The sequence below is a fragment of the Schistocerca gregaria genome, chromosome 9, assembly GCF_023897955.1.
Source record: "Schistocerca gregaria isolate iqSchGreg1 chromosome 9, iqSchGreg1.2, whole genome shotgun sequence".
Taxonomy (NCBI): domain Eukaryota; kingdom Metazoa; phylum Arthropoda; class Insecta; order Orthoptera; family Acrididae; genus Schistocerca; species Schistocerca gregaria.
The window spans coordinates 239,287,640-239,309,726 of NC_064928.1; the positions used below are offsets into that span (position 1 = coordinate 239,287,640).

Sequence of the window (22,087 nt, forward strand, 5' to 3'; positions counted from 1 at the left end):
CACGAGATATACGTAGGAGGGAGCAATATACTGCTTGACTACTCGGTGAAGGTATGTTCTCGAAACTTCAACAAAAGCCCGTACCGAGCTACTGAGCGTTTAAGTGCTTGGCAGAGGGTTCATCGAACCACAATCATACTATCTCTCTACTATTCCACTCCCGAACAGCGAGCGGGAAAAACGAACACCTAAACCTTTCTGTTCGAGCTCTGATTTCTCTTATTTTATTTTGATGATCATTCCTACCTATGTAGGTTGGGCTCAACAAAATATTTTCGCATTCGGAAGAGAAAGTTGGTGACTGAAATTTCGTAAAAAGGTCTCGCCGCGACGAAAAACGTCTATGCTCTAATGACTTCCATCCCAACTCGTGTATCATATCTGCCACACTCTCTCCCCTATGACGTGATAATACAAAACGAGCTGCCCTTTTTTGCACCCTTTCGATGTCCTCCGTCAACCCCACCTGGTAAGGATCCCACACCGCGCAGCAATATTCTAACAGACGACGAACGAGTGTAGTGTAAGCTGTCTCTTTAGTGGACTTGTTGCATCTTCTAAGTGTCCTGCCAATGAAACGCAACCTTTGGCTCGCCTTCCCGACAATATTGTCTATGTGGTCCTTCCAACTAAAGTTGTTCGTAATTTTAACACCCAGGTACTTAGTTGAATTGACAGCCTTGAGAATTGTACTATTTATCGAGTAATCGAATTCCAACGGATATCTTTTGGAACTCATGTGGATCATCTCACACTTTTCGTTATTTAGCGTCAACTGCCAGCTGACACACCATACAGCAATCTTTTCTAAATCGCTTTGCAACTGATACTGGTCTTCGGATGACCTTACTAGACGGTAAATTACAGCATCATCTGCGAACAGTCTAAGAGAACTGCTCAGATTGTCACTCAGGTCATTTATATAGATCAGGAACAGTAGAGGTCCCAGGACGCTTCCCTGGGGAACATCTGATATCACTTCAGTTTTACTCGATGATTTGCCGTCTATTACTACGAACTGCGACCTTCCTGACAGGAAATCACGAATCCAGTCGCACAACTGAGACGATACCCCATAGGCCCGCAGCTTGATTAGAAGTCGCTTGTGAGGAACGCTGTCAAAAGCTTTCCGGAAATCTAGAAATACGGAATCAACTTGAGATCCCCTGTCGATAGAGGCCATTACTTCGTGCGAATAAAGAGCTAGCTGCGTTGCACAAGAGCGATGTTTTCTGAAGCCATACTGATTACTTGTCAATAGATCGTTCCCTTCGAGGTGATTCATAATGTTTGAATACAGTATATGCTCCAAAACCGTACTGCAAACCGACGTCAATGATATAGGTCTGTAGTTAAATGGATTACTCCTACTACCCTTCTTGAACACTGGTGCGACCTGCCCAATTTTCCAATCTGTAGGTACAGATATATCGGTGAGCGAGCGGTTGTATATGAGTGCTAAGTAGGAGGCTATAGTATCAGCGTAATCTGAAAGGAACCTAATCGGTATACAATCTGGACCTGAAGACTTGCCCGTATCAAGCGATTTGAGTTGCTTCGCAACCCCTAAGGTATCTACTTCTAAGAAACTCATGCTAGCAGATGTTCGTGTTTCAAATTCTGGATTATTCCATTCGTCTTCCCTGGTGAAGGAATTTCGGAAAACTGCGTTCAATAACTCCGCTTTAGCGGCACAGTCATCGATAACAGTACCATCGGCCAACTCGCAGCGAAGGTATTGACTGCGTCTTGCCGCTTGTGTACTTTACATACGACCAGAATTTCTTCGGATTTTCTACCAAATTTCGAGACAATGTTTCGTTGTGGAACCTATTAAAGGCATCTCGTATTGAAGTACGTGCCAAATTTCGCGCGTCTGTAAATTTTAGCCCATCTTCGGGATTTCGCGTTCTTCTGAACTTCGCATGCTTTTTCCGTTGCCTCTGCAACAGCGTTCGGACCTTTTTTGTGTACCACGGGGGATCCGTTCCATCTCTTACCAATTTATGAGGTATGAATATCTCAATTGCTGTTGCTACTATATCTTTGAATTTGAGCCACATCTCGTCTACATTCGCATAGTCAGTTCGGAAGGAATGGAAATTGTCTTTTAGGAAGGCTTCTAGTGGCACTTTATCCGCTTTTTTAAATAAAATTATTTTGCGTTTGTTTCTGATGGATTTGGAAGAAATGGTATTGAGCCTAGCTACAACGACCTTGTGATCACTAATCCCTGTATCATTCATGATGCTCTCTATCAGCTCTGGATTGTTTGTGGCTAAGAGGTCAAGTGTGTTTTCGCAACCATTTACAATTCGCGTGGGTTCGTGGACTAACTGCTCGAAATAATTTTCGGAGAAAGCATTTAGGACAATCTCGGAAGATGTTTTCTGCCTACAACCGGTTTTGAACAAGTATTTTTGCCAACATACCGAGGGTAGGTTGAAGTCCCCATCAACTATAACCGTATGAATGGGGTATTTATTTGTTACGAGACTCAAACTTTCTCTGAACTGTTCCGCAACTGTATCATCGGAGTCTGGGGATCGGTAGAAGGAGCCAATTATTAACTTAATTCGGCTGTTAAGTATAACCTCAACCCATACCAATTCGCACGGAGTATCTACTTCGACTTCACTACAAGATAAACCACTACTGACAGACACAAACACTCCACCACCAATTCTGCCTAATCTATCTTTCCTGAACACCGTCCGAGACTTCGTAATAATTTCTGCAGAACTTATTTCAGGCTTTAGCCAGCTTTCTGTACCTATAACGATATCAGCTTCTGTGCTTTCTATTAGCGCTTGAAGCTCAGGGACTTTTCCAGCGCAACTACAACAATTTACAACTATAATTCCGACTGTTCCTTGATCCAAGCACGTCCTGTAATTGCCAAGCACCCTTTGACATTGCAGCCCATCCCGCACTTTCCCGAGGCCTTCTAACCTAAAAAACCGCCCAGTCCACGCGACACAGCCTCCGCTACCCGTGTAGCCGCCAGCTGAGCGTAGTGAACTCCTGACCTATTCAGCGGAACCCGAAACCCCACCACCCTATGGCGCAAGTCAAGGAATCTGCAGCCAATACGGTCGCAAAACCGTCTGAGCCTCTGATTCAGACCCTCCACCCGGCTCTGCACCATAGGTCCGCAGTCGGTTCTGTCAACGATGCTGCAGATGGTGAGCTCTGCCTTCATCTCGTAAGCAAGACCGGCAGCCTTCACCAAATCAGATAGCCGCTGGAATCCAGAGTGAATTTCCTCAGATCCAAAGCGACACACGTCATTAGTGCCGACATGTGCCACCACCTGCAGCTGGCTGCACCCTGTGCTCTTCATGGCATCCGGAAGGACCCTTTCCACATCAGGAATGACTCCTCCCTGAATGCACACGGAGTGCACACTGGATTTCTTCCCCTCCTTAGCCGCCGCCGTCTTTCTTGCAGAGTCTTCCACTGGAGCTTATCTATCATCTCCGTAACGCTTTCGCGATTACTAAATGATCCTGTAACGAAGTGCACTGCTCTCCGTTGGATCTTTTCTATCTCTTCGATCAACCCTATCTGGTACGGATTCCACACTGGTGATCAGTATTCAAGCAGTGGGCGAACGAGTGTACTGTAATCTGCTTCCTTTGTTTTCGGACTGCATTTCCTTAGGATTCTTCCAGTGAATCTCAGTCAGGAATCTGCTTTACCGATGATTAATTTTAGATGGTCATTCCATTTTAAATCACTTCTAATGCCTATTCCCGGGTAATTTATGGAATTAACTGCTTCCAGTTGCTGATCTGCTATATTGTAGCTAAATGATAATGGATCTTTCTTTCTATGTATTCGCAGCACATTACACTTGCCTACATTGAGGTTGAATTGCCATTCCCTGCACCATGAGACAATTCGTTGCAGATCCTCCTGCATTTCAGTACAATTTGTTACAACCTCTCGATATACTACAGCATCACCCGCAAAAAGCCTCAGTGAACTTACGATGTTATTCAGAAGGTCATTTATATATATTGTGAATACCAACGGTCCTACGACACTCCCCTGCGGCACACCTGAAATCACTCTTACTTCCGAAGACTTCTCTCCATTGAGAATGACATGCTGCGCTGTGTTATCTAGGAACTCTTCAATCGAATCACACAGTTGGTCTGATAGTCCATATGCTCTTACTTTGTTCATTAAACGACTCTGGGGAACTGTATTCTGCTTGACGTGATCACATAGGAGTGTTGGCTGAGGAATCGTATGAGTCTTCTTTTGTCCCATCATATCTCACACGCGCTCAATTGGAGCCAAGTCTGGCGATCATGCTGCCGCACGTATTGCAGAGCATTTTCAATTTCACGGACAGTCTGTGGGCGTGCATTATGCTGTGCGAACAGGACACCACCGTCCTGTTGCAAGAATGGCAGAAGAATGTGTCTAACAACATTCTGCACGTACCGAGCGCTGGTTAGTGTCCACTCCAAAAACACCAAAGGTGACCGAGGGTTGTAGCTTATCCCACCCCGGACTGTAATGCCTTCGAGAAGTGCACACTATGAGACAGCAATCACCAGGCCTACGTTCTACTTGCAAACAACCATCACTTGCGTGCAAGCACAATCTGCTTTCATTGCTGCAGTCCACGAAGCGCCATTACACTGTAAGGGGCTCACCACCCTGCTGGAGCAAAAGTAATCTCGATGTGTTGGCCACTTGCTACAACGACAATTCATAGGCGCTGCCTGAGGCATAAAATATCTTTGCCCCTGTCAAAAGAGAGCTGCAATAGAGTCGCAGGTGAGAGCAGTCTCTGCCGCAGTTGCAGTCGTTCGCTGCTACAGTGTAGTTGTAGTCTGTCCCTGGTACAGAGCAGTTTATAGTTAGTAGTTGTTAAAGTCACAGTGCAGAACAAATTGTTAAATTTTCTTATATGGAACTGAATAATAGTTGAGATCAGGGCGCAGGGCTAAATGATACCATGGGATGAGATGATGATGAACAAATGAATAATTGTTAGTATAATGAAAAATCAATACTGTAATTAAGCCAACCATCTATTGTAAGATATATTTTTTTTATTTTTATTGGCATTCGCGTAATTGTCACTTGTCTGAGATGTTAATATGATTTTGTTTTAATCTTTCCTTTTGTGACTCGTCAGCACCTGTTGACCCACACTCGTAATACACTCAATTTTCCCGTGTAATGGATTGTAGATCTTCATCAATAACGTAAAAAAATTTGAATATAATTTTTTTTCCAGTCAACTAAAAAAGTATACTTTCCCCTTAAGTTCTAAATGGTTCAAATGGCTCTGAGCACTATGGGACAACTTCTGAGATCATCGGTTCCCTAGAACTGAGAACTACTTAAACCTAACTAACCTAAGGACATCACACACATGCATACCAGAGGCAGGATTCGAATCTGCGACCGTAGTGGTCACGCAGTTCCAGACTGAAGCGCCTAGAACCACACGGCCACACCGGCCATCCCATTAAGTCATTGCCAGTCTCGATACAGTCATTTATCTAAATTAAAATCATACAAAATTTTTATCAGATCATAGTCATGTGTTGTTTAGTAATCAGACGACCAGCTGTGCAGCTGTGTCACGAAGTAAAGTCAGTTTTTCTCGTAATTCAGATCTCAGACAAATGTTATCCAGTATTAGTAGATAGGCCAGCATTGCACTAAGCTGTGCCATTTACGAGCAGATATACTGTGTACACAGCGATATCCGGCGACACCATCACTAGGTAAGACTTTTTCAGTTTATTTCTCACGGACAAATTTAGATTGATTTCACAGGGCCATGGTGTAGCGCTGGCTTACGTCAAAATTCATCAGTTTTTCATTAGTTACGATTTATCAGTTTTCATACGTCAGAATTTAATTATCCAAATTTCATTATTTTATATTTTTTACACGGTCTTTTCTTTTTTTGGCCGGTAAAAAAATTATATTATCAAAATTTTTTAAGATCTACAATACATTACACCGGAAAATTGAATATATTACAATAATGCGTCCACTGGGTTGCTCAGTTGGTACAGCACTTGACCGCGAAAGGCAAAGGTCCCGAGTTCGAGTCTCGGTCCGGCACACAGTTTTAATCTTCCAGGAAGTTTCATATCAATGCACACTCCGTTTCAGAGTGAAAATCTCATTCTGAAAAAGATGAATGTACAAAAACCACGAGAACACTTCTGCTGTCATACGAAATACGCCCACTATACCATAACTCTACATATAGATCCTCTGCATCTAGGCTGCAAACACGTTGGTTGCAGGCCTACAGCTGGCCTTTTAATCAATGGGGCCATCACTGTCACTGAGGCAGAACCAGCTTTAATCAGAAAACAAAACAGACCTTCGCCCTTCCCTCTAATTAGCGCTCGCCTGGCACCACTGAAGTCCCAAGCGGTGATGGTTTGGGGGTCAGTAGATTGCACGCTTTAGAGCGTCCTTGAAGTAACCGATTTGTAACCCTTTATTCTGTGACTGGTGCACCAACTGCTGCTCAAGTTGCTGCTGTAGATACAGTAAGATACGCCACAGCCATACGCTGATCATTAAAGTCTTCTCTCTCGGTAGTGCCACGTGGCCGTCCGGAGCCCGGTTTTCAAGTGACCGGACCTTCCCGCGACCACTGCTGCCAGCAGTCACGTACAGTGGCTATATTCCTGCCAAGTCTTTCTGCAGCAGCCCAGAAGGCACATCGAGCATCTCATAGCCATATTACAGGACCTCGTTCAAACTGATTGAGCAATTGATAACGGTGTCTTCGGCATCTCAAATGCATTCTTGACTAACATCAATTCACTTCGTCCAGTCTCAAAGGTAACCTCCATTACAGCGTGTTGTAGGGAAGCAGCCTACTCACGGCTTATAAAATTCACATCAGTCTTTCCATTGTGTGCCAGCCTAGTTCGCTGTAACTAGCTCTGACGACATAAATGTTGCGCAATACTTTAAAAATCAAGTAAATAACCTGAAACTTTTCTATCATGTCAGGAGTAATACTAAATCAATATGTGTTGAATATCAGTTCAATAACTTTAACCATTTTCGAAATTTGGATGTTTTTCTGTGAAAATCACTAGCGCAACAGAAAAGAGCTAGAAACTTACTAATTTATATTTAGATTCCTTTTTCATAATAATTTAGTAGAAACAGTATTCTGGATCTCACAAATTAAAATTTTAGTTGAAATTCATAATTTTCTGGTTTTTGTCTAAAAAAATGAAGGAAGCAAGATAGATTAAGTAGGCGAATAAATAAAGCTAGGATCCGCTATAATCATAAAGATGTGAGAAGTTTCAACTGAATAACTATAAAACTATAGCGATAGCATATCTCCAAAGGGCAAGTTCAGAGCTCGTCTACTACATGTAGTGTAATTAAATTAATTCTCTCGCCCAAAATATTTGAGTTAGCCACGTCAGACTTTTATTATAATTACTTACCTGTGTGCTGTTTGCACATTTAAATTGAGAGCTTCATCGGCCATCAGCAAAGGAAGCAATGTTTTATTCGATAACTTAAAGTGGTGCATTACTAGCCCAGCGGTTAGTCGGGAGAGCGGATTTGATCAGGCGTTCTCTCAGCCATCCGCACCGTGGCTTTATATGTAAAAATACTGCATGAGAAAGAAAGGCCCCAGTTCTCTCCAGACGCTGATTAGCGCACCACCTGTGCCGGGAGTCGCGTCGCGTCAGTATCGTTGCTATAAACAGCCTTGTGTGCCATAATAAGTTACTCGGGATACGCATAACCATGAAATCGTTTTCGAGTGAAGTGTTAATGCTGGGATGACTTTAATGATCTAGCTTCAGTTTGTGTATGTCGTATTTTCACGTGCCGCCGCGGGACAGACATTCTACCATTATTTAGCGTGGCGTTTGACGGACATTATCATCAAATTATGGCGAGAGCATTCACTTAAACATTTAATTTGAACAGTTATAGTTACATCAGTGCATTAGACTCTGAACTGCTCTGGCAGTTGGATTGTTTGGATTCTTTTTGTTCTGTGACTTTCAGAATATAATGAACATTTTACAGAAAGTAGTTTTTGATTATGAATCCCAGACAATCTCCTAATTCCTCAGAGCTATAAGCTGTAGCTATAAATGTACTTCTCAGATGAAGTGGGCACTAGGAATTCTAATTACAGGCTTCACGTTTTGCTAATCACTTTCTGGTTGCCAATATTGTAGTTAGAGAGCCAGTGTTGAGAACGGCAAACAACAGCATTAAATAAATAAATAATAGGAACATTTAATAACAATTATTCCACCCGCCACCCCACATACGTTGCTAATCGGCCAGGAAAAACAAAACATTTTTAAATACCAATTATTCCACCCGCCGTCCCACAGTGTGTATAAAACAAAACTGATTAGCATCCTCCAAGTGGAACTACACTACTGGCCATTAAAATTGCTACACCAAGAAGAAATGCAGATGATAAACGGGTATTCATTGGACAAATACACTAGAACTAACATGTGATTACATTTCCACGCAATTTGGGTGCATAGATCCTGAGAAATCAGTACCCAGAACAACCAACTTTGGCCGTAATAACGGCCTTGATACACGTGGGCATTGAGTCAGAGTGTGGATGGCGTGTACAGGTACAGCTGCCCATGCAGCTTCAACACGATACCACACTTCATCAAGCGTAGTGACTGGCATGTTGTGACCAGCCAGTTGCTCGGCCACCACTGACCAGACGTTTTCAGTTGGTGAGAGATCTGGAGAATGTGTTGGCCAGGGCAGCAGTCGAACATTTTCTGTATCCAGAAAGGCCCGTACAGGACCTGCAACATGCAGTCGTGCATTATCCTGCTGAAATGTAGGATTTCGCAGGGATCGAATGAAGGGTAGAGCCATGGGTCGCAACACATCTGAAATGTAACGTCCACTGTTCAAAGTGCCGTAAGTGCGAACAAGAGGTGACCGAGACGTGTAACCAATGGCACCCCATACCATCACGCCGGGTGATACGCCAATATGGCGATGACGAATACACGCTTCCAATGTGCATTCACCGCGATGTCGCCAAACACGGATGCGACCATCATGATGCTGTAAACAGAACCTGGATTCATCCGAAAAAATGACGTTTTGCCATTCGTGCACCTAGGTTGTTCGTTGAGTACACCATCGCAGGCGCTCCTGTCTGTGATGCAGATTCAAGGGTAACCGCAGCCGTGGTCTCCGAGCTGATAGTCCATGCTGCTGCAAACGTCGTCGAACTGTTCGTGCAGATGGTTGTTGTCTTGCAGACGTTCCCATCTGTTGATTCAGGGACCGAGACGTGACTGCAAGATCCGTTACAGCACTGCGGATAAGATGCCTGTCATCTCGACTGCTGGTGATACAAGGCCGTTGGTATCCAGTACGGCGTTCCGTATTACCGTCCTGAACCCACCGATTCCATGTCGGAATCCATATTGGGTCTCAACCAACGCGAGCAGCAATGTCGCTATACGATAAACTGCAATCACGATTCACTACAATCCGACCTTCATCAAAGTCGGAAACATGATGGTACGCATTTCTCCTCCTTACACGAGACATCACTACAACGCTTCACCAGGCAACGCCGGTCATTTGCTGTTTGTGTATGAGAAATCGGTTGGAAACTTTCGTCATGTCAGCACGTTGTAGATGTCGCCACCGGCGCCAACCTTGTGTGAATGCTCTGAAAAGCTAATCATTTGCATATCACAGCATCTTCTTCCTGTCGGTTAAATTTCGCGTCTGTAGCACGTTACCTTCGTGGTGTAGCAATTTTAATGGCCAGTAGTGTACAAGTTCCATACTTATGCGACCCCTCACCTCTTTCTCTTGTATACATACACACTCTCTCACTGCCTTTCAACCACTCACCGCTCTCCCTCTCCCTGTCTTTTTTGAGTCCAGATACTCCACCTGCTTAGCTAGGCCAGTGGTTGTCTGTTAGATTAGTATGTAGACAATGACAACCAAGGTTAATGGAATTACAACAAAATACAGAAAAAAAGACTGTGTTGATGTGAATTTCGGCAGTAGAAGAGTATTTTCGGGCAGATTCACTGTGTACATGGCGGGAAACTTAATTTTTTTGACGGAGTTAAAACTGATGATATGTCTTTAATGTAGCACAAATTCAGTAACAAAAATGAACTGCATACTTCAGTATAAATTTACTCTACTATAGATAAAATGTTATTTTTTGAAGTACTGGTATCTGTAGTGTTAAGGTGACTTCGAATTTTATAGTACATGAACAACTAATATGGATATATGCTTGTCCTTGTCCCACTTATATAAAACATTCACAAATGGAACAATACTTGCATGAAGTGCTGAATTTCTTTCAAAATGGTAAAGCTTGTTTCGGGAAAACTATATTACCTCCCATATTTATTGTAGGCAACATTTTGCACTAAAATCATTATTGTGATAAGATTATTATAAAATCTTAAAATCACATTTTAGTCTTCATAAAACAGTATTTGGGCAAGGAAATACAGAAATACAGGAATGTCTCTTACATTCTTGACAGAGCAATTAATTCTCACATAATAATAGAACGACAATATAACACACTTAGTCCATTACAGTTATTCTGAAATGTCTCCAATCTGTCTGTGGAATGTTCTTCAGCATTATTCTCATTTTATTTGTCACACTTTTTGGTCACGACACTTTTCACATACATGGTTTTAACTCACATAAAATCTCATCTAATAGTTTTTTCACACTTGTTTCTGGATGTGAAGAGTTTAACTGACTCTTCAGGTATGAGATAAAGAACAGTTCAGCCACAAATGACTCTCTTGTAGTGTCTTGACTTAAAAAAAAGCACTAAACGTTACTTGATCCAACACTGGGTGTCTTTTTTGCAGTTCAGAATCCTGTTCCACCAAACGTAGGATGTGTTGTGGAAGACACAGAGAATTCAAGACTGTATCTCCTTCACTGTGTGCTTAGAAACATCTATGAAGTGGTATGTAAAGTTTCCGAAATTTGAACTCTGCACCTAGACGATCAAGAGTGGAAAGAAATACTGTTAGGTGTCTCCCCACAAATCCTTGTTGAATTGGCGAGGCAAATGGCTGTGAGTCACGTAGTTCGATTAGCTGCCGATGAGCGCATTTCCATTAACGTGTACCTGTGAGTCTGTGACTCTTCGATGTTTAATCTGAAACAGCAGCATGTTTAGAGCTTTGTTTTAAAGATGCTGAATCAGATAAATCACTTTCTAAACATTATTTCAGCGCTTGTACCAGCTATAACTATGTGTATGACATCAGGGTTTGCGTCCAAAATCTTGCTTCAACATCTAGTGCGTTTATGCAACAGTTTTCGATAGACCGTTCGAAACCGCTGCAACACCTTGGGGGTAAGTGATGGCAAATCTTAAAATATTCTGATTGAAGAACTGAACATGCGATGGATTGCGGCGAAGTTTGTGACACTACTGCTTCAAGACGATAAAAAACAAAACTGCGTTGAAGTCCTCAAGGAAGTCATGTAATTCCTCCAAGATGACCCAAAGTCTCTTTTCATAGTTTTCAAAGCCTCGGAAGTTGGGTTTATGTCCATGATCGTGAAATTAAGCAACAGTCGCCCTAGTGGGAGGACAAGGCAAGAGTAGCATTAAGTCTTTGTTGGTCAGTTATTTTAAAAATACATAGACGGCATTGTTCATAACGAGTTTGTCTCTCCTGCCCTGACTGTCAATAAGGAGTTCCATAGCGATGTTTGCAAGTCTGAGGGAGGGTATAACGAGAAACGTCAGCAGAAGCGTCCTACGAACGACGGAGTACTCCGCCGTGATAACGTACCATCCAATGCAGCCTACATCATTCTGGAATATTTTACTCCAAACAAGAGGAAATTTTTTCCTCAAGCGCCGTACCCGCCAGAATTCGTACCGTTTCGTGACTCCTTCCTTTCCCTCAAAATGAAGAGAGTCAAAGGACTGGTACAGTGGAGGAGATGTAAGCGGAATCGCGAAGGATACCAAACAGCCCAATGAAGAAACACCACCTGGACGCGTTTGAAAAGGGGCAGAAAAGTTGGTGCCAGTGTATTGCCTTCCGTGGGCACTATTTTGAAGGTAATGGTGCAAAATAAGCTGCAAGTGCTACATTATATTTTAAATTAATGTATTTCTTAAACTTCCTGATAATAGCACATATGTGTATTATTTCAGGGGATATGTTCTATGTAAATGACACACTGAAGGTTTTGTTCTTGTCGACTGCTTTCGTTACACTTCGATTGAAATAACTTCAGACTAGAAGTTAGAATTGCCTAACCAGTGACAAGTTTAAACGCCACTACAAAGGAAAGCAGACTTCGCTCCTGGCAGATAGTCATCTCATGAGGAAGCAGAGGATATTAATCTTCGGAACCCGAGTTTCAACACCGAATGCACATGGTCAATAGCTGCAACTGGCAGATGTCTGTGGTGTAGAGCGTAATTGCCATGTCATATGCAACATGACACTTGCTCATGGAATCACACTCTACTCTCGGTCCTTGCGTTGCCTGCCAACACCTACAGAATAGGCAACACGTCAATCACGTGGTGCCCGAGGGACAGCTGTGATTAGATGACAACTAAACTCCACGACTTCCTCTTCCCACCCTGCAGTCAGTCATGTGACAAAGTACATGATGATTATTTTCGAAAGCTCGAGTCTTAACTCCGATCTGATGCAGCAAATAACGTTGTGACTGACACGCTCAAGGCATTGTGCCGTCTCTGCCTGTGTCGCCCCACGAGGCAGCGGTGTTCGTGCTTGCAGAAAGGCTCCAGTGAACACGTGGAGCGCGAGGAGGAGCTGCGATTAGTCTACACCTGGCGCCTACCACTCGACTCACAGAAATTTCAATTACAAAATTATTTTAATCGAAATATAGCTACCTGTTGTGTACATAGTAGTCAGCGCGTGCACAACTTTCTCACTAGAGCGCGCCCCGCTAAGCAAAACAGCGCAGGCGCAGCGGTCGTCCGTCTTCTCACTAAGAGATGGCGCTACCTTAGAGACAGACCAAATTCTGCTTCCGCCGATCCTCGTATTAGTATATAACGCAGCCAATGAGATCGCTGCTAAAGTAGAGCCTTTTCTCATCGCAGATCACACTCGCGCAGTGGTACCTGAATGCGCGACGTATTATACCGAGTGTACTGACCTCCGATTAGTCAGTCTGCATTAGTCTGTAGCAGTCTGCATTTGTCTGTGCCAGTCTATAGTCAAGTTTCAGTGTGTGCCTAATAAGATTATCATATTCCTGTACATAGCCATGAAGAGAAATGTATAGACACTTTGTCAAGTGTCAGAGATATGTGAGAATAAGATTAACGTGCCAAGACCAAGTTTTGGTCACCATCAGTCTGCTATTCTAAGCGTGCAAGTGGCATTTCTATTGTCTGACCTAAAGGCAGAAGATAAACACCTCACGATAAGACCACGAGACATATTGCTGACACTCGCCTACTTCGTTAGAGCGACAAGTCAAATAATCTGATGGTGTGTGTACCAAAGGTCTTACAGTACGCACACCACACTACCGTTATTGTGTTTGAAGCAGTTTTGTTTGATTGTTGACGGCCTACAGTGGGTACACATTTGTAGGGCGGGTGTCGAGAATATCACACAATCGCGGTAGCTGAGACGTGCTGCGCGTTTGGGCTGCAGAGCGTCAGATGTGTATCTCGCCGGGGGACAGGAAGCGGAAGCTGCCCGCGGGGAAGAAGTCGACGGCGACCGCCTTGGAGGCCGCGGAGGTGGAGCCGGCGACCAGCTGCGGCAGCGGCAGCTCCTCGGAGGCGGGCGGCGCGGGAGCGGAGCCGCGGGGGCGGCCGGCGCGCAGGTCCGCCTGGATCTCCTGCAGCGTCTTACCCGCCGTCTCGGGCACCAGGAGGAAGACGAAGGCGGCGGCGGTGAGCGAGGACGCCAGGAAGCCGCCGAAGCAGGCGGCGGCGCCCACGCGGGACAGCATCAGCCCGAAGGAGCGCGTCACCGTGAACATCATCACCCAGTTCAGCAGGCCCGCCACCTGTCACAGCACACGAGGCGTAAAAACTCACCTCTGCGCTCAGGTCCAGTCAAAAAAATGTGGCTGGGTGCGAGTAAGACATACTCAACCATTCTGAGAACCCTGACCATTTTTGCCTGTAATCTGTATTGATAGCGACAAAACATAGGTCCCAGGGACTCCAAAATTTTTGAGAATGCTTTAATTTCATGGATCTTATAATGAAATTTTCCCGAGACATTTAAATCTCATCTTCATCTACGGTAATGATGGAAGCCGAAGTAGTTTATTAAAACTTGTGTGCCACGGTCGGGACCTGAGTCTCCTTCTTTGTAGTATAGCTCAAGATACTAATTGAATTAGAACTGTGTGCCGGACCGAGACTCGAACACGGGACCTTTGCCTTTCGCGGGCAAGTGCTCTACCAACTGAGCCACCCAAGCACGACTCACGCCCCGTCCTCACAGCTCCACATCTGCCAGTACCTCGTCTCCTACCTTCCAAACTTTACAAAAGCCCCCCTGGTAGAGCACTTGCCCGCAAAAGGCAAAGGTCCCGAGTTCGAATCTCCGTCCGGTACACAGTTTTAATCTGCCAGGAACTTTCATATCAGCGCACACTCCGCTGCAGAGTGAAAATCTCATTCTAGAAACACCCCCCAGGCTGTGGCTAAGCCATGTGTCCGCAATATCCTTTCTTTCAGGAGTGCTATTTCCGCAAGGTTCGCAGGAGAGCTTCTGTAAAGTTTGGAAGGTAGGAGACGAGATACTGGCAGAAGTAAAGCTGTTAGGACGGGGCGTGAGTCGTGCTTGGGTAGCTCAGATGGTAGAGCACTTGCCCTCGAAAGGCAAAGGTCCCGAGTTCGAGTCTCTGTCCGGCATACAGTTTTAATCCGCCAGGAAGTTTTATATCAGCGCACACTCCACTACAGAGTGAAAATCTCATTCTGGATACTAACTGAAGTTTGTTTTGCGGAGGGATTGGACTTACTACCTGTGCAGCAACGGCATGTAATGTGCTCCGATTTGTCTTCAACGGAATGGGTATAGATTAGGAACTGGATTCCTTGTGAAGAGGGGATGGGTTGTGTCACGTTCCCGACCCTAGTCTCACCTGCTAGTCACACATGAAAAATAAATCAATAGTACAGCAGAATACAAGAATATGACGGCAAACGTTTGGTGTCTGTTATGAAGGAAGATCTCGAACTCCCTATGGATGCGTTTAGAAGGCTAGAACTGACAAAAATAAAAAGGCAGTGAAGGTTTTAGCGATGTCGCTGTTCGGGACTGCCCTTCTGTCCACGTAACCTACCCTGGAAGGAACACACGTCAAGGATTTACTGAATGATTAATTTGGGTCTGGGAAATGGTGATGAGGAACCGGCTGCAGAAGCAGAAAATGTGCTGCTGATCTGCCACCAGTTGAAGGTGACAGTGAAGGTGCTAAATGTGTGGTAATGCTACAGACACATTCTTTGAATGCCGTAATTTATGACTGCAATTATCTGTCACCTTATTTATGTCATTTCACTGTAAGCTGTCCATATTTGTTACTGTTTTTGTGGAATAATAAGAAAATTAAAAAAAAGATGGTTAGCAGTCTTGACTTCCAAGAAAGGAGGCCTGGGTTCAAGTCGCGGCCTCGGCAAAAATTTTAATTCATTCCTTTGGCTTCCATCATTACCGTCGTTTTAATATCAAGTTGAAGTGGGATAACAAATGTCAAAGGAATATTTTTCCAGTGGTACAGTTTCCAGTAAAGAATTTTTTCTTTTTCTTTGCTTCTGCTGTAAAAACTTCCTTCTTAGCAAGTTTTATGTTTATAGGTCAAAGGGAAATACCCTATAGATTTTGACGATGGAGTTAGTAGGTATCGAAATATGTGACATAAAGGGCCGTATCTTTTGATTGCAGTGACTTAGAGGTTTAAATTTTTTACATCACCAAGGGACCATAACGTTAGTGAGATAAATTCCAGCTTCATACGTCTACCAATTCCTGAGAAAAAAGTTTTTACCAGTAGAGGTACAAAACCCTAAAAAGTCAATTACTGCAATTTTTTGTGCTAAGATCTCCTACTGGTCTACAAGAATGGTAGCTGAAGCCATCCACCAGACTAGCGTCCGATACCCTTGACAACCGTTTGTTGTAGGATCTTTGAACGTGTTCCGACCTCCAACATGATAAGGTATCTCGAACAGAATGAACTGCCCCACGGCAACAAGCATGGATTCCGAGAACATCAATCATGTGAAACGCAACTCACGTGACACCCTGAAAGCCGTTCATCCACTATATCTCGATCTCCGGAAAGCATTAGACTGAGAACGACTCCTGTGCTTGTTGTCAAAAGTACGACAGTATAGGGTATGAAGGGAAATTTGTGACCTGACTAAAGATTTCTCGGTAGAGAGAAGGTACAATGTTATCTTGCATGGAGAGTCTTCGACAGATGTAGAAGTAACTTCAGGTGTTCTCCAGAGAAGTGTGTTGGGGCTTTGCTGTTCATTTTGTACATGACGTTGTAGACAGTACCAATAGGAATCTCTGCAGGGAAGAGTGTTGGGCCGGCCGCGGTGGCCGAGCGCTTCTAGGCGCTTCAGTCCGGAAACGCGCGACTGCTACGGTCGCTGGTTCGAATCCTGCCTCGGGCATGGATATGTGTGATGTCCTTAGGTTAGTTAGGTTTAAGTAGCTCTAAGTTCTAGGGGACTGATGACCTCGAACCTGCGACTGTAGCAGCAGCACGGCTCCGGACTGCAGCGCCAAGAACCGTTCGGCCACTGCCAAATGAAAGTTTTATCCAATGTGTAGGGGAAAGATTGCCAAAAACCATTTTTGTGGGAAGAAATGCACTTGGTATTGGTGTTTATGATGCAGTTTTATGTTCTAATGATGGTGTGCAAAGCGAACAATATGTTGTAGAGAAAATGGGAATTAAGCCCGGAGTAAACCGCATCAAAGCTTTGTATGCAATAGACAGAGAGAGTGTAGTGAAAGGAGATAAATCATCTTTGGATGTGATAAAATGAAGAAGAGTGCATCATACGAATGTGAAATGAATGAAACTGATTTAGAAAATGAAAAAGAACCTAGTTGTGGTCCTGGACAATTGTAAAAGAATGCTAAATACAAGCAGAAACATTAACGGCCATTTTCCGCAAAACACAAATTTCTGTCCTTAGGTACATGGAACATCAAAAAAAATATTATATTACCTATGAATATTAAACACAAATCCCTTAATGTAAAACTCTAGAAATTTCCAAATCTCTTATAAACTGTGGTAAAAATTGAGATAATGAACTATAGAATTTGAGTTTTTTCTAAACATGAAGTTTAAAATGTAATAGTTCATTCATTTTTTCATAAATGAAATAAATTCTAGAGTGTCACACACATGTATGTATGGTTTCTATGCTGTGCAAAATTCATCGAAGAATCTCTCTTACTTGTGAAGAAAGGTGTACCTATAGCAACAAATGTAGCCAATAGTAAGTGAAAAATGATAAAGTTTCATATGTAAAAAAATTATTTTTTATGTTTTTGAACTTTTACTGCTATGAATGCGAATCCTGAATCCTTCCGGGTCATGTTGACAAAGTAATATGAATTTATCTGTAAAATTACGCGCAGTGGAAATTAAAACGTCCTGTGATGCCTCTCTTGCCCCAAGTCGACCCATTTGACGTCCTACCCCCTTTAAGAAACGCTAAATGAATAAGGATATAAATAAATCTTACAGCAATGCGTTTTATACGAAGTAGAAGAACAGTTCGGAGACTGTGATTCTTTGTATCAACATGGCAAAGTACGCTGTCATAAAGCAGTTTATGTTTGGCAATGTTCTGTGGACAATAACATTCCTAAAATGCGTTTAACATTTTAAAGAACATAGTTCTTGTATAGGAACCACCACCAGCCACAAACAGCAGGACTGCCATGCGCCACCGCCTCCAGCGGACATTCATGGTCCCAAGATGATGTGATATAAAGATCGAAACCGATCACCATTAAAAAAGTTAACCAATCAAGACTGCTTCTTGTTTATTTATTCTTAAAATGGACTGGCCTACCCACAGTCGCGACTTGAAGACAAACAAATTTGTGATGAATTAGAACGTGGACTTCGCTCTACATCTTCTCTCCAGCATCACTACCTTCTAAGGTTTCGGGTCTTCAGGAAAAATGGCCAGTTATTTCGCCAAAGGCATTCAGAAACTACATTGAAAGTGCCTCTAGCGGACTTTAAACCGTTATAAAGGCGAAGGATGGCTACACCCTACATTAATGTATACCAATAGATGCTACTGTATACATGACTGTTTTCAGACGTAGCCCTGTCTGTGATAGTGATAGTGTGGGACAAGCCTGTGACGGGACTGTTGTAAGACGTGCTGGGTATACCAGACCGATCTTCCGTCTCGGATGTCCACAGGGATATGGCCGATGTGGGATAGGCTTGGGAGAAGGTTAGCATAAGGATGCACTGAGACAGAGTACTGCGTAAGCTGTGAAGACGCAGGCTGTTTTGGGAAAACTACTGCTTTGCATACGAACGTCGCTACGTTTGTACAGATTTGAAAGCACGTCTACTTCTGCATCTGCCTATCCCGCACATTTTTTTTAACGAATGCTCTTTTACAGAATACTACATTATCTGATGCTGCCGCAAAACGGTGAAACGCGTTAATAATTAATCATTCTTTTCTTTCAATAAAGACTTTTATTACTGAAATAACTTGTAGCAGTTGCCGTACCAGGCAGCTAACGGAGTTATTTTGGGAGCCATGAGAAGAACTGTGGTGGAATGTTCCTCATTTGTAGTGCTGATGATAAATAGTCGAAGGATGTTGTTGAGTTGTTCCGTTATAGGATGATGCTGTCTGATGAGCATGGTCTCTCCTTCCCCCCTTTACAGCTGCTTCCTGGGGGTGGTCGGGGGATTCGGGCACGTATAACCTCTCTGTGGACTACGTTTAGGATATAGTGCGTATCTGTCAAGGCGACAATGTGAAATTTAGCATACTGGGCAAGGGGTTATTCGTCACTGTACCTGTGCCACGTACGTACGGGCGATCAGACTATATGGGAGACACTTAATAGTCTGAAAAAGTTGCAGTTATTTAGTTGCAGGTATTGTTGATGGTTAGTGGGCTTTGTATGACGGTGTTTGGATGGATCCCTAAGAGAAGTGGAGGTAAAGTTTAGTTTAGTTATGTGCATACTCCATATATCATGATTGTGATCTCTCGCTACGATACAACAGCATTCTGCTAGTTATATGATTGTCTACATGAACAAACACACCATATTATTACATACACAAAAATTCTTCTGTGTAGTATAAGATGTAACTGATGTGTGTGAAATGAATGAACAGTCCAGTGTGATTATTTATGAAGTGAATCATATGTGCAGATGTTTTACGTAAACATTATTTTCTCTGATTTTTTGTATGAACAAAATGTATAACATTACCACACAATTAGCTTAACAGTCCGATTTGAAATCTAAAACCTTATTTTTCATATTCTATGTAATCAAATTACGGTATAGTAATAATGCACAGAACATTGTTTAATAATGTTAATTTATGTTTTGTGTAAGGAATAGATCAATATTTCGAAAACAGACGTACAAACAAATACCACTATTCGAAAAAATGGTACAGAAATCTCAGCGGGTGTTGTAGTTCAATATCAGTGTGAAAATGCACGTAAAAAACTGACAACTACACTAATGAGAAATAGTCAATTTAAGACGGAAAATTACAATCTTCATAAAAAGTTCTAACCCTAATGTAGACATGGAAAACTACAGAGTAATTTGTAATATAAAGAATTTAGCATAATTCATGTAATGTATTCAGGTTTATTGTAATGAAATTATTTTTATGTCACGTACTGATTTGGCAGACGCCCTTAGGTGCTTATATTTTGGGATTCGTTAAAATGTTGGAGGAATGAAAAATAAACCTCGTCATTAACTTGCAAAGTGTCTCATTTTATTAAATTTCATCCGAAGGATCGTTAGATTAATCACTATGTCAAACAGTGTCTTTTTGTTTTGATTCGTATGTTGAATCACGTTGTTGGAAAGGGAAGCAATTACCTTAAGAACATTGCAATGTAGACGATCAGCAGCATGGTGTGCAAGAAATACACCATAAGCTCAACATTTAAAATGTACCTTGTAGTATAATGTTTTAAGTTGGCTGTTTGAAAATGGAAGTATTTACTGCAGATAGGGAAAATAGTAAGTTACCGGGAATCTAGAAATATGGAATCTGTCCTACCTTCCTTTTCATAAAGAATGCTTCTTCCGTTATACCATTTTCCGCTGCTGTTGATATTATCTCGAGAGGGCCTAGTTCTGAATTTTTGCCAATAGAGAGCTCATCATGACACTTTTTACAATTACATGCCACATGTCCTGAGGTTATACAGTATGTGTCCTTAATGTAGTGGTTTCCATTGCTTTCTGCCTACTGATGCCGTTGATCGTTGCTAGTTCCTCCGCTTTTAAGACCTGTTTCCCACCCTAAGCGTAAGAGAGTGCCACGAATCTGTGTCCGCTACTCCGCCCTGTTTGACAAGGCAGTTGACAAAACGACAGTGACTTCTTAAGCCGGAACTCTTCGGCCGACATTGCTAACAACTTTTATTCAAAATGTGAGCACCGGCCGCGTTCCAACCCAGGAAGTAGGACGTTTTCCTTAGTAGTCAAATCCGCTATCTCTTGACGACGGGTAGATGACTCGCTATTAACACCAAATGTAGTGCTTATACCAATGACTTTGGTCCACTTATAAGTGTATGAAACGGTCTATATTTTAATAACCAGTATTGGATGCTAAACATCTTAAAAGTTAAATTTTAAAATAACAATAATAATTGAAGAAGTAATTAAAATCTTAAAAACCATTAAGCTGGAAAAGAAGACTTTTGAAATGGTCTCCAAGAAAAATAAGAAAAGAGTTAAAATTAATCTAGAGGAGAAAATATCCCAGGTGCGTGAAAGGTAGCCTTGAGTCATCCACTACCTGAGAAAAGCAATAAACAAGACGTTAGAACTAGATAAGAATTTCTTTGCTACAAGTAGCATGTAAAATATTTTCCAAGATTCTACTAAACAGGATAAAAAACACTAGACAGTAATTTACTTGATTATCAAGGTGGTTTAGGGAAGGGCAGATCATGTTCTGAGTAAATAATGCACCAGAAGTCTACCATATGCCACGGAGTACTGAGTTCAAAGAACACTGTAGTAATAGTTGTCGATTAAAAAAAAAAAAAACCTTTGTTTCTGTACACAAAGAAACTGTAGATAAAATAATCCGAGCATATGATGTAAAGTCAAATTAGCAAATCTAATTCATGAAACACTTAGAGACATTGCATCTAAAACAAAATGTATTGGAGAAATAACTTAGCCTTTCGACATAAACAAACCTGTATGGCGAAATGATGGCCATAAACACATTCTTTTTAACTGCAGTAGAAAAAAACCGCGAGAATTGGAATGAAAAACTGAATGGATCTAAGATTTCATCAATGAGGTTGGGAAGAGTAAACAAAAATATTGGAATGACCTGTCTCATATATGTAGATGACGTTGCTAAACTTTCTGAAAATGTGACTTTGGCTGTAAAACAAAATAATTTTTTAGAACAAAGATCACTACAACTGGCTTAAGAATTTCTGCAGAAAAAAAACAATTTTTTAACAAACATAAAAAATACACTGAAATATCTGAAAGCAGAGATTGGCCACATGAAGTAGATATAAAAAATTATATATCTTGGGAAGATAATCCAAGAAAATGATTTGAAAAACCCTCCTATGGAAGGAAGGATGTATAAAATTGGAAGGGCATGTGGTATAAGAAAAGACCTTTACAATAACAAACGTCTGTCTAAAAAAGCACAATAAGATATTGCAGATAAGTAGTGTAGACAGAACGTCTATATACAAGCTAATGTCTAGCATAAAAACTATAACTCAGATAAATTAGAAATGCCAGAAAGAGGGAAAATA

The 22,087-nt window shown here is 42.2% G+C and overlaps 1 protein-coding gene across 2 annotated transcripts in view; it reads right to left on the bottom strand.

Moving 5' to 3' along the window:
• Window positions 1-10,123: 10,123 nt before the first annotated feature.
• LOC126291814 (facilitated trehalose transporter Tret1-2 homolog) overlaps window positions 10,124-22,087 on the bottom strand; it is a 179,982-nt gene continuing 168,018 nt past the window's right edge. For both annotated transcript variants that reach the window (XM_049985511.1, XM_049985510.1), the window contains exon 10: window positions 10,124-14,067. In XM_049985511.1, the coding sequence (XP_049841468.1) occupies window positions 13,711-14,067 (357 nt within the window). In that variant the 3' untranslated portion in view covers window positions 10,124-13,710. The remainder of the gene's footprint in view (window positions 14,068-22,087) is intronic.